The sequence below is a fragment of the Sinocyclocheilus anshuiensis genome, unplaced genomic scaffold (assembly GCF_001515605.1).
Source record: "Sinocyclocheilus anshuiensis isolate Anshui unplaced genomic scaffold, SAMN03320099.WGS_v1.1 scaffold29, whole genome shotgun sequence".
Classification (NCBI taxonomy): domain Eukaryota; kingdom Metazoa; phylum Chordata; class Actinopteri; order Cypriniformes; family Cyprinidae; genus Sinocyclocheilus; species Sinocyclocheilus anshuiensis.
The window spans coordinates 307,389-319,264 of NW_015539835.1; the positions used below are offsets into that span (position 1 = coordinate 307,389).

At 41.6% G+C, this 11,876-nt stretch overlaps 1 protein-coding gene across 1 annotated transcript in view; it reads right to left on the bottom strand.

Moving 5' to 3' along the window:
* Positions 1–11,876, bottom strand: part of LOC107684380 (proprotein convertase subtilisin/kexin type 5-like) — a 43,695-nt gene that overhangs the window by 24,136 nt on the left and 7,683 nt on the right. The window contains exons 13-20 of the mRNA XM_016480633.1: positions 9,167–9,303; positions 8,563–8,682; positions 7,346–7,448; positions 7,069–7,259; positions 6,570–6,657; positions 6,357–6,460; positions 3,641–3,779; positions 3,438–3,553 (exon numbers count right to left, since the gene is read on the bottom strand). Of these exons, the coding sequence (XP_016336119.1) occupies positions 3,438–3,553; positions 3,641–3,779; positions 6,357–6,460; positions 6,570–6,657; positions 7,069–7,259; positions 7,346–7,448; positions 8,563–8,682; positions 9,167–9,303 (998 nt within the window). The remainder of the gene's footprint in view (positions 1–3,437; positions 3,554–3,640; positions 3,780–6,356; positions 6,461–6,569; positions 6,658–7,068; positions 7,260–7,345; positions 7,449–8,562; positions 8,683–9,166; positions 9,304–11,876) is intronic.

An 11,876-nucleotide genomic window follows, 5' to 3' on the forward strand; every position in this document is an offset into this window, starting at 1 on the left:
CGTCATGCACGCCGAGGTGATGAATTTGCTGGCAAAAGGAGCCATAGAGACGGTTCCCCCAGCTCAGAGCGAGTCAGGCTTCTACAGCTGTTACTTCCTGGTCCCCAAAAAAGATGGCAGCCTACGGCCCATCCTCGACCTCGGGTACCTGAACCGCACCCTCATGAAACGCCCGTTCAGGATGACTACACTGAAACAGATCCTCTCGCAAATATGCCCAGGGGACTGGTTCTTTTCGCTGGATCTGAAAGATGCCTACTTTCACATCCAGATAGCCACCCATCACAGACGATTCTTGAGATTTGCCTTTGAGGGAGTGGCTTATCAATACACACTCCTTCCCTTTGGGCTGTCCCTGGCTCCTCGCACTTTCATGAAATGCATGAATGCGGCTCTTTCCCCTCTGAGGAAGATGGGAATTCGCATTCTGTATTACCCCGACGGCTGGTTGGTTTTAGCCCAGTTGGAGGTCAAGCTACTATCCCACAGATCCCTCCTCCTCAGCCACTTAGAATGCCTGGGACTCAGGGTCAAATTTACCAAGAGCTCACTGTCCACCAGCCAACAGATCTTGTTCCTGGGAGCAGTTTTTGACTCACCCCAAATGAGGGCGGTAGTCGTGCCAGAACACGCACTGGCCATACAACAGCTCGCGGCTTCCTTCAAAATTGGAGCCTCTCGCAATCGCACGACATTTCAGAAGATGCTGGGCCTCATGGCCTCCACATCTCTGGTGCTACAGTTGGGCCTGCTTCACATGAGGCCACTGCAGTACTGGCTGAAACCAAGGGTTCTGCCCCAAGCTTGGCGTCATGGATGCCTTTGTATCAAGGTAGACCAGGCCTGCGTGGCAGCTCTGGCCCCTTGGAAAAGCCCTCAGTGGCTGAAACGGGGCGTGGCTCTGGATATAATCTGCAGAAGGAAGGTTGTCTCAGCAGATGCATCCTACACAGGTTGGGGAGCTCTGTGCGAGGGCATACTGGCCCCTGGTCAGAGGAGGAAAGTCGGTTACATATCAATTGCCTGGAACAGACAGCATGACAGTGGTGTCCTACATAAATCGCCAGTGCGGGCTCACTTTGAGGCGTCTCTTCTTCCAAGCAGAGCGCCTCTTGGAATGGGCACACCTCTACTTGCTTTCAATCTCTTCACCTCAAAAGACAACTTTCGACGACTGGCCCAACCTCCTCCTGTACGCTCAGGGAACACAAACACAAAGTTCTCCTAGTAGCCCCACTCTGGAAGAACCAGCTATGGCTCTCGGAGCTGTTGCAGCTGCCCCATGGCCCATTCCCCTGAGACGAGACCTCCTCTCAGAATAAAATGATCTGGCACCCCCAGCCGAGCTGTGGGCTCTGCACATTTGGCCTCTCGATGGGAGCCTGCAGACCTTCCAGGGAGCGTCTTGAACACTATTTCACAGGCTAGAGCCCCGTCCACAAGATGTCTCTACGCCCTTAAATGGTTGGTCTTCTCCGCCTGGTGCACCACACTCAGCAAAGACCCATCCTCCTGCGACATATCAGTGATATTGTCCTTCCTCCAAGAGTTGTTGGAAAAGGGACTTTCCCCTTCCACACTCAATGTCTATGTAGCAGCTATAGCAGCTTCTCACACTCCTATAGCCGACCAGTCGGTTGGCAGGAACAACTTGGTTGTTCGCTTTCTGAAAGGGTCTAGAAGGCTGAATCCGCCTCGCCCCCTTACTGTCCCTTCATGGGATCTGCCCAAGGTCCTGAGGGCTCTCAGGAGTCCCTCCTTCGAGCCGCTACAATCGACCGGCCTCCGGCCCCTGCCACTGAAGACCGCCCTGTTGCTAGCTTTAGCATCAGTCAAGCGAGTAGGAGACTTGCAGGCGCTATCTGTGAGCCCTGCCTGCCTTGATTTCGGGCCCAGCGACTCCAAGGTCGTCCTGAAGCCAAGGCATGGGTATAAACCTAAAGTGCTCTCCACTCAATTTAGAGCATAGGTTATAACTATATTGGCGCTTCCACCCTCAGAGGATGGCCAAGAGTTGAAATTTCTCTGTCCTGTCAGGGCTCTGAGAATTTACATTGAGTGTTCCGCTCCGTTTAGGCACTTGGAACAACTCTTTGTAGGCTTCGGTGGCCGTGCCAAAGGGCTTCCGGTCACGAAGCAGAGACTGTCCAAATGGATAGTAGATGCTATTATTCTAGCATACTCCTCTTTGGGCCTGCAATGCCCCATAGCAGTAAGAGCCCACTTCACTAGAGGCGTAGCCTGGTCCTGGGCTTGGTCTAGCAGTGTGTTCATCACAGAAATCAATTACAATTATAATTACTGCCATCCACCTTTGCCAGGTTCTATAATCTGGACGTCCCGGCCTTACAGGCCCGGGTCCTTTCTGCATAGTGAACATGCACCCGCCAAAGGGCAGAACCAGTTCTTAGGCTTTGCCTTATTCCTGTACGCTCTTGGCCCTCCCTGAGTGCCGAGGCTGTATGGAGTCTTCCCTGGAGAGCTTACCCTGTCGAATACTTGGACCCTCTGAACCCCTTTTGGTGCTTAAGGCGAGTTCAAATATTGGTCGTACCTCTAGCATAGCACGGCGGGATTGTACTGGTTCCCCATTGCATCTTACTGTACTGGTAACTAATATAACCTCCACGAGTACTGCGTAACAAGCCGTGCTGTGTAGCTGCATGACTCAGTGTCGTCGCTTCAGACGAAGTAACCTGAGGATCCTATGGCGAAATGCCTGCTTATATAGCCAGATGACCCCACCCATTCTGGCGGGCTCTGGCGCGCTTCATTGCCATAGGCTCGTGCAGCTCCACTGGTGAGCCATTGGTTCGTTTTTAATTCACTGCACGAACCAATGTCCGTACAGTTACACTGCGTTATTGAAAAAAGGCTTCAGTTATCAGAGAAAAGGACTTTTCCCCATAGTGTCTTAGCGATGCAGTATTCGTTCCCGTATCTCAGGGAACTGAGGTTACGTTTGTAACCGAGTATGTTACTTTTTCAAAATAAGTAACGCCATGCAGTTACTTTATTTTCCCATTTATTGACTAACAGCTCTCCTGTCCCCATGTTGAGAGAAATCAGGAGTAAGTGCAGAGGTGTTGTGTGTGCTGTGTAAACATGATGGTTACTGCAGTTCTAGACTAAATGTGAACATGCACTTACATTTACATGCATTTATCTCACTAGCACAAAAAAAGATTCAGTATTCCTCAAAATAAATAAAAACAGTGAAATGCAAACTCTGAATATGATGCAAACCTGCAATAAATAAATGTTAAATAACACAAATATCCTTTATGTATTTAATTTCATTTTATTAACCAATGTCTTTGCTGCTGACCTTCGATAATCCAATTCAACCATACTAATAAGCAAAAATTACTTTAGTTAAACTCTACTTTACATCAACACGGTTGCATACTCTGGTTGGAAAAAAACCCAGAACTTACCATCAACACAGTTGTGGCTGAGAATACACACACCATCCAGAAGTGTGTGTCCATCTACACATTCACTGCAGTTTTCTTTATCTAGCCCGACACAGGCCAGACAGCTCGCATCACACCTGCACATATACACACACTTCAGAATCAAAATATAGGCAGGAAATTACGATAAATGCTGAATAGATGAGAGGAGGTATCACACACACCTCTTACAGGTGCTCTGAGTATCTGTGCTGTCAGAGTTTGCTTGTACAGCATAGAATCCTTGACTGCAGGAGGACACACATCTCCAGTTCTCCATCAGGTAGCCTTCAGCACAACGATTACATGACTCTAGACCTGCGGCTGTACAAAGACGTGACCCTAAAATATCACATCTACACAAATACAAGCTCACTTATCTGTTAAAGACACAAAAAGTCATAGTCACAAGATTCCTGTTTCCTGTTGGAATATGATCACAATTCTGAACCAAATTTGAATGAGCATATATACATTACACACTAGAATTACTTGCTTGATTCTTCGAGTCTTATGTGATATTTAAACGAAATAATTAGAAATAAACAAAAGAAAGTTGTTTCAGGCCTGGGCCCCAAAAGCTTTATCAGATCCCAAAATAAAACAACACACAGTGAAAACATGCATGAGCTGATGTATATATAGACATCACTGTATTAATGACTACACAGTTATTGCCTTTAGTAAATGTTTTTGTAAATGTTCAGGAAACCTAAAACTTCAACTTACTTCAAACAGGACTGCCAACTTTTGAGTTCAGCCTGAAGTGAGAATTATTCAGGAATAATTAATAAGCTTGTGATTAAGTACATTTTATTTATTTATTTTTATTTTAAGTCCTTATTAAGAATTAACAGAGGTTTATATATTGAAGTTTTATTGAAAATAATAAAGTTTGATGTTACCATGATGGAGATCAGTGTTTGATTTAGTTGGGCTCTTGATCCTTGACTTTCTAACTGAAGTTTTCTTTTTGGTGCTTTGTTTCTGAAGCTTGTTTGTTATGGCAAAAATACAAGAGAAACTCTGATTGAGTGATGTTGACTACTTATCGGTGGTAATGTAGTCATCATATAGTGGCCTGATTCACAATCTCACCCAGAGTATGATCTTTAATTATTTAGTAAGTAATTTCAAACTGTAGTTATGTGATATTTTGAAACATTTTATAAAGCCATTATGCAGAAAATGTTTTGACAGGGTCATTCAGACCCACTCAGACATCAAGAATCAGCGTTTGAATCTCAACAACGGAGACTAAATATTCAGATCATAAACAAATCAACTCTGAACGTCACAAAGCAAGCTACTAAAGTCACAAAAAGCATTTTGTTGATTGTCAACATTGTTGAGATTCTTGATGTTTCTGTGCATCTAAAAAAAAAAAAAACCTAAATTTTTCTTTAAAATGCTTTAAAAATCTTATTGGCATAACAATGATATCATTAAAATCACAAAGCTACAGTAAAAATAGTCAAATTATCTAAACATTTGCTAAAGTAGCTTAGCCTCATAATGAGATCAGTGAATTAGGTCGCTACATGACTACATCAGTAGCAATAAATAGCCAACATTATCTCTGATCTCTACTAATCTCTACTATAGATCAGATTTTTTCTTTTTGCATTTATCGCTTTAAAGAATGTGCTTTAGAAAAACAAATTTAAACCAGCCAGACAAAAGCTAATCCCTAAAAAAACCAAGGATCAAGAGCCCAACTAAAGCAAACACTGATCTCTATCATGGTGACATCAAACGTTACTATTTTCACTAAAACATTAACATCTAAGCCTCTGTTAAGTCTCAACAAGAACATTTGTATGAAATTAAGTCAAAATGATTAGTAATAGCCTAAGTGAAGATGTTGAGATCTTGATAGGTCTCTTTAATGTTCTGTTGCCGTAAGTCATTTGACAATTTTATTTATTTATTTTTATTTTATTCATTTATTCGTAAATTGTTTTGGTTTGTTACATACAAAATGAAGAGAGACCCGCCTTTTGTAATTATACCAATCAGGCCTGTTGCAGGCAGAATTGCTTGCAGTTGTCAGTCACATTAAATAAAGAGTGAGCTGTTTTAATAAAATGTTTAATTCACAACACTTGAAATATTAATTTTACATTTTTTGTAGGTAAATAAGTTAAGCAAACTTTTGAACTTTTGTTTTTGATATATGAGCCTAAAATGCAAAATTCTAAGCATTATGCATTGACTTGTTTCGTTACACTCGAAGATGATAGGGCTCTCAGGCGAGATCCCAATTCGTTGGTACGTTCCGACGTGACGTCGAACGTGACCAACTGAAAGGGATCTAGTAACTAGTACTCTGAGTAGGTGTTGAGAAGAGTAATTTGTACTTTTACTTAAGTACTGTTTTGACACCAGTACTTTTACTTGTAATTGAGTATTATTTCAGCAATGTGACAGTACTTGTACTTAAAATGATTAAAAATGATATAAGACAAGCATTAAAGTAAGCTAAAACAACTGTTTATTTCCTTTGAAGAACCAGGATTCCCACTGTCTTGGAAAACCTGGATATACTGCATGAGGAAGCCTAATTGTAAAAGTGTGATTTTTAGACCTGGAAAAGTCATGCCAATGTATAAAATCAACTGAAAGAGACACGCAAATCAAGTAGTTAAGTAGTTGGGAACCCCAAAGAATATAAAAACTCCTAAAACTTCTGAAATCCTTAAATGAAATTATTTCCATTTGAATTAGAATTATTTTAGTTATTTATTTTAGCCTTCGAATATTGTTGTGGACAATACATGTGGTGGGCCTTGGAGCCAAAAAGATTGAGAACCACTGTTCTAGGGTTGAACTCAGGCATGTTGATCTGAATACATTTGGTGGGATGTCATTGATGATGTATTGCATTTTTGTGGATTGTACCAGCACATGTAGCACAGGCTGGGTGGCAGGGCTCACACGAGTCCTCCGGCTCACTGTAGTAACGGCCCACCTCACAACTCTTCTGACATCTGCTGCCCACCAGACTGAAAGGGCAGAAGATAGAGACAGTCATCTTTCATTACAGTGAACAGACTTGGCTAAATTGTGTCATGAAATTTCAGAAGGTTCAAATATTTCATTAAAAGACATTACCTTGTGCCATCAGAGCACTCTGTGCAAATGGAGGCTGAGGTGCATTTCATACAGTTCTCAATATTACACTTCCTACACACGTTTTCCTCTGCATGGCAAAAACATTAATAACACAAAATTAGTCGAAGGTATGTCCTAACTAATCTCTAAATAACATAAAATCTCTTGCAATATTTCTTTCTTTTTCTTCAAAGTTCATACCATAGAGGAACTATTCTGGGTTCCGCAAAGAACCTATCAGTCAATAATTATTAAAATAACCATTTTTAAATAGTGTGTTAAGTGTAATGTTCTACTTAGTGTGTAAGTAGTAGTTCTTGTTATTATTATGAAGAACATTTTGTGCAATGGAAAGGTTCCATGGGTGTTAAAGGTTGTTTAAGGAACCATATATGTCAAAAAAGAACCTTTATTTTTAGAAGTATTATTTTTAGAAGTATAAGCCAAGTAACTGGCTTATTTTTCAGTACTGATAAAAAATCGGTGGCATCACTCTTACCATAGTAAAGATATGAACCATCCTCACAGCTGGTCACACAGTTGTTCTTTTCCTCATTCAGATGATATCCAGATTTACAGGCTGTGCACTGATCACTGCGGCTGCCCAAACATGACTTGCAGGAGGAATAACACTTTTTACACCTCTTCTTATCTCCCCAGTACCCACTCGGACACTCAGACACACAGGTCCTGAAAAATTAGAGGGTGTAGTATTATCAAAAACCTTTTGAAGTAGAGAGAGATAGAAAAAAAGTACAAAAGTAAAAATTTCTGACCGTGTGTTATTTTTGAACTTTAGGAAAAAGTGCAAGCAGGAAATACATTGATGGGGTCCAGGTCCTTCACAGCCATCCTCACTACACTCTGGGTCACAAGAGCCTTATATTGAGGAGAAGGGAAATGAAAAGGTATTCCATATACAAAGGAATTATATATTTACAGTGGCACCAAGAAGTGCCCTTGTGACAAAAGTCCACTTGACAAGAAGTACACTTTAGCATATTTTTTTTTATAAAGAGTACTTATTAAGAAATAATATATTTTAAAATAATATACTTAAGTGTGAACCAAATGTAATATTTCACTCAATTACATGCTATTTACAATAATATGAAAATGTATTATAGTTTAAATTTATATTAAAAGTAATTAGTTGAACTTAAGAGTGTTAAGTGACCCACTTTACTAAGACTTAAGTACATATTTTGGCTTTTGAAACTTGTCTGTCATGTACTATTTAAATATATTTGTAATCACATATTTATAATGAATAAGTTGGCAATTTGGTAAAGGTAAAATATATTAACTCTAAATGTAATATCAAATAAGACACTACAGTTAAAATTATAATCAATTACTTTACACGTGCTTTTATAATGTCAACACATCAAAATAAGTGTACTTTAAAGCATGACAAAAGATTATTAAAATATAATGATATTAAATATACTTTAAAACTTTTTATTTGACATATTGACATATTACAAAGTGTACTTAAGTGTGTTAAGAAACATGAAAGTGTACTCTCTTTAAGTACACTTAAGTGGCTTTTTATATGATATTATCTGCAAGAACAGCTTTTTAAAAAATATATACTTTTATGACTTGACGTACACTAAGTACACATTCAACACAGTTAAGTGCACTCCTTTTTCACAAGAGTGGGAAGTTAAGTGCTCTTAAAAATATATAAATGTCATTGCATTAGAAAATAAAATGACTAACCAGGTGGCATTTATTTTACAGACAAATAGCACAAGCACACTATTCAAACAAAACAATGGAGCTGATTTACATCCATTAAAAATCACTGTGTCCCAGATAGTAAAAGGTCATTTAAATATGGCTTAAATGGCCTTTGGCGATGTCACTAGATTTTTTATGAAATTCATACATTAAGTGTCCACATAGTACGTTGGGGCACTGTATATTGTAATTATTTTTAATTTAAATTGTATTATGTAAAGTTGTTTGGCTTATAAAGGTAAATCACCACTGTACTCCTCTGGGATGTCATCTTCAGACAGCAGCTGGGCAGAGCGGGGCTGCTCATGTCGAATGTATGGATGTGTGAGTGTTCCATAAAGCACCAGGGACCATTCAACCAGTTTCCCTAATGTAAACAACAAAGGAAAAACATTTTACTGTACATTCTATGGCAGTTGTACTTGACATTATATCATGGATGTTACCACAACATACTTTAAAGTATCTTGAAGTTGGAGTACCCATTAAATGGTGTTACATGGATATGGTAATCATGTATATCATTATATTCGTTTTTTTTTTTTTTTTTTTTTTTTTTTAAGGGGGGGGCAGAGAGTCCGAGTCGACTTCAGAGAGCAGACGTGACAGCAGGCACAGGAAGCCAAAGAGGCCCGTCAAAGCCTGGGAGCAGATCCTGAATCCTGAAATTACACTGATAAAAAAATTGCTGTAGAAACAACTTTCACTCAGAAATTGCTAGTATATTTCACAAATAACTGCAACTAAATGGCAAGTAACACACTGAAGGAAACAACTGTGAAATAGTATTTTCTCGTACTCCAATTTTTCTTTTTTTTTTTTTTTTTTTTTTTTTTTAAGGTGGTGGGCACCTTGTAGTCGGCTGTTTCTCCGTGGAGATGGTGTGTCTCTGATGTCCAGGATCCAGTCTCCTGCTGGTCTTTCACCCCAGCAGTGAGTCGTCATGAATTCCCACTTAAGGAAGCCCTCGTTGGAGTGGTCATTCGGTCTGAGAGGAAATAGTCCCAGAATAATTGAAAAATAATCCTAAATAATTAGTGGGAAAATTGTGTATTTGGAGAAGTTGCTGATATTTTTATAGCGAAGTAAAATTAAATTCTGATAGCTTGTAATGTAAATCAATAAGATCTTTACAACAGTATAACAGAAATGTACATACTGTAAATATCAGTTGTCACTCTATATATCCCAATATTACAGTATGTCTCAGTAGATGACATTTACTGTAAATGCTTAGTTTTATGTTCACAGCACCATAGTTTTTGTTATGTTTAAATCTTATGATAGAGAGATGTACAAATAAACATTCCTCAAAAGCCTGATTTATCATATTTGATACTGTCACGAATCCGGTCCATGAACTTCCGTCTGCTCGCCAGCAGAGGTCACCCTTCCACTACTATGGACTCTTGCACCACACCACTGTTGCACTTCACCCGGACTACAGTTCCCATCATCCATTGCACTGATTACACACACAGTTGATTGCACACAGCACTGATTGCACACAGCTGTCATCAATCACACCTTCCCTATATAACACTCACTCTTATCACCATCAAGCTGCCGAGTATTGTTTAGCATATATCACTCACCTAGCGATAGCTACTCTATGGAGCCCGTTAGTTTTCATAGCCTTACATTAGTCTTGCCTTGTCTGTTTTCTTGTATCCTGATCTTTGCCTGTGTACCTCGGATTCCCCCTCTCGTCTTGCCCTATTCAGATACTGTTTGCCCCTGCCTGGACCTTTGCATTGTACTTGGATTTACCCCTCTAGTCTCGCCCTGTTAATTCTGTTCACCGACCGTAGACCCATGCTAGCCCTAGGAATATTCTTGTGTCTTGCCCTCTATATACCCGTTGCCATTATATGACCCTTGCCTGTCTCTAACCATGTCTATGAATAAAGCCTTGCATTTGGATCCGCACGTCTCATGTCTCGTCAGCCCCGTAACAGAATACTCGGCCACACAAGGATCCAGCGGCTTCTCGGATGGACATTGGACGGGTATGGATACAGCAAGAATATTGTTAGCCCTTAGACAGGGCACACGATCGCTGGAGGGCTATATTCAAGAATATTTAGCCATCGCTCATTATTCAGATCTGCCGGACTGTGTTTTGATAGACTTTTTCTGTGAGGGCATTAATCAACCGCTAAAGTCCAAACTCATTCATGAGGGTCCGCGTTTATCTTTAAGTCAGTTTATGCTTTGTTGACGGTTGGTTCAGCGTTCACTGTGGGTATCGTGGAGGAACGCGACCCCGCACTCACTCATGTAATGGCGGCCGCACTAGAGCACGCTCACAAAATGGAGGCGACAGCGGAGGCACTAGAGCACGCTCACAAAATGGCGGCGACAGCGGAGCCTGAGCGCAAAATGACGGACACAACAGCGCCCCGTTATGTCACAGCTGCCAATCCAGAGTCAAATCAAGTCACAGTTGATCGTCATGAGTCAAGTCAAGTCACAGTTGTTCGTCATGAGTCAAGTCAAGTCACAGTTGCTCGTCACGAGTCAAGTCAAATCACAGTTGATCGGCACGAGTCAAGTCAAGTCACGGCCAATCTTCAAAAGTCAAGTCAAGTCACGGCCAATCTTCAAAGGTCAAGTCAAGTCACAGTGGATCCTCAAGAGTTAAGTCAAGTTACATCTGCTCTTTCTGAGTCACATCAAGTGACAGTTGATCCTCATGAATCAGGTCACATCACAGCTGATCATCTAGAGTCACGTCACATCACGTCTGTTCACTCAGAGTCCTGTCACTTCCTGTCTGTGGCATCCAGATCTTCGAGGTCACTTCTTCAGTATCCCAGACTGGCATCCAGCATGGAGGATCCACCACTGGTGTCAGCACGTGCAGCTGGTATCCCTAAACCAGTGCTCTTAAGCCTTCCTGCTTTTGAACTGATTTCCCTGTCTGTAGCGCTTCCCACAATGGGGATCGCCTTATGGTGTATTTGGGCTGCATTCACCACCACTGAAACTTTAGAAACAGCGGCGCCCACTATGATGTCTCCAGAGGTGGCGGCTGATGCTGCAGAACCTCCCGAGGCGGCGGCGCTCGCTTCAACTCCTTGTACGGTGGTGGCGCCCAGCAAGGCAGCAAGGCCTGTCATGTCGTAGTCGAAGGAACCGATAATGAACTCTCCCTATTTCCTGATGGTACTACTGTAGAACCTCCAGAGGTGGCGGCATCCGCTGCAGAACCTCCAGAGGTGTCAGTAGTACCCACCTGTGAACTTCCAGTTTGTCCTGTCACGGCTATGGAGGCCATTTGTGAACTCTTTGCCTGTTCTGCTCCGGCCAGGGAGGCCGTCTGTGAACTCTCTGTCCGTCCTGTCATGGCTATGGAGGCCGTCTGTGAACTCTTTGCCTGTTCTGTTCCGGCCAAGGAGGCCATCTGTGAACTCTCTGCCTGTTCCGTTCCGGCCAGGGAGGCCGTCTGTGAACTCTCTGCATGTTCTGTTCCGGCCAATGAGGTCGTCTGTGAACTCTCTGCCCGTCCTGTCACGGCTATGGAGGCCGTTTGTGAACTCTTTGCCTGTCCTGTCCCAG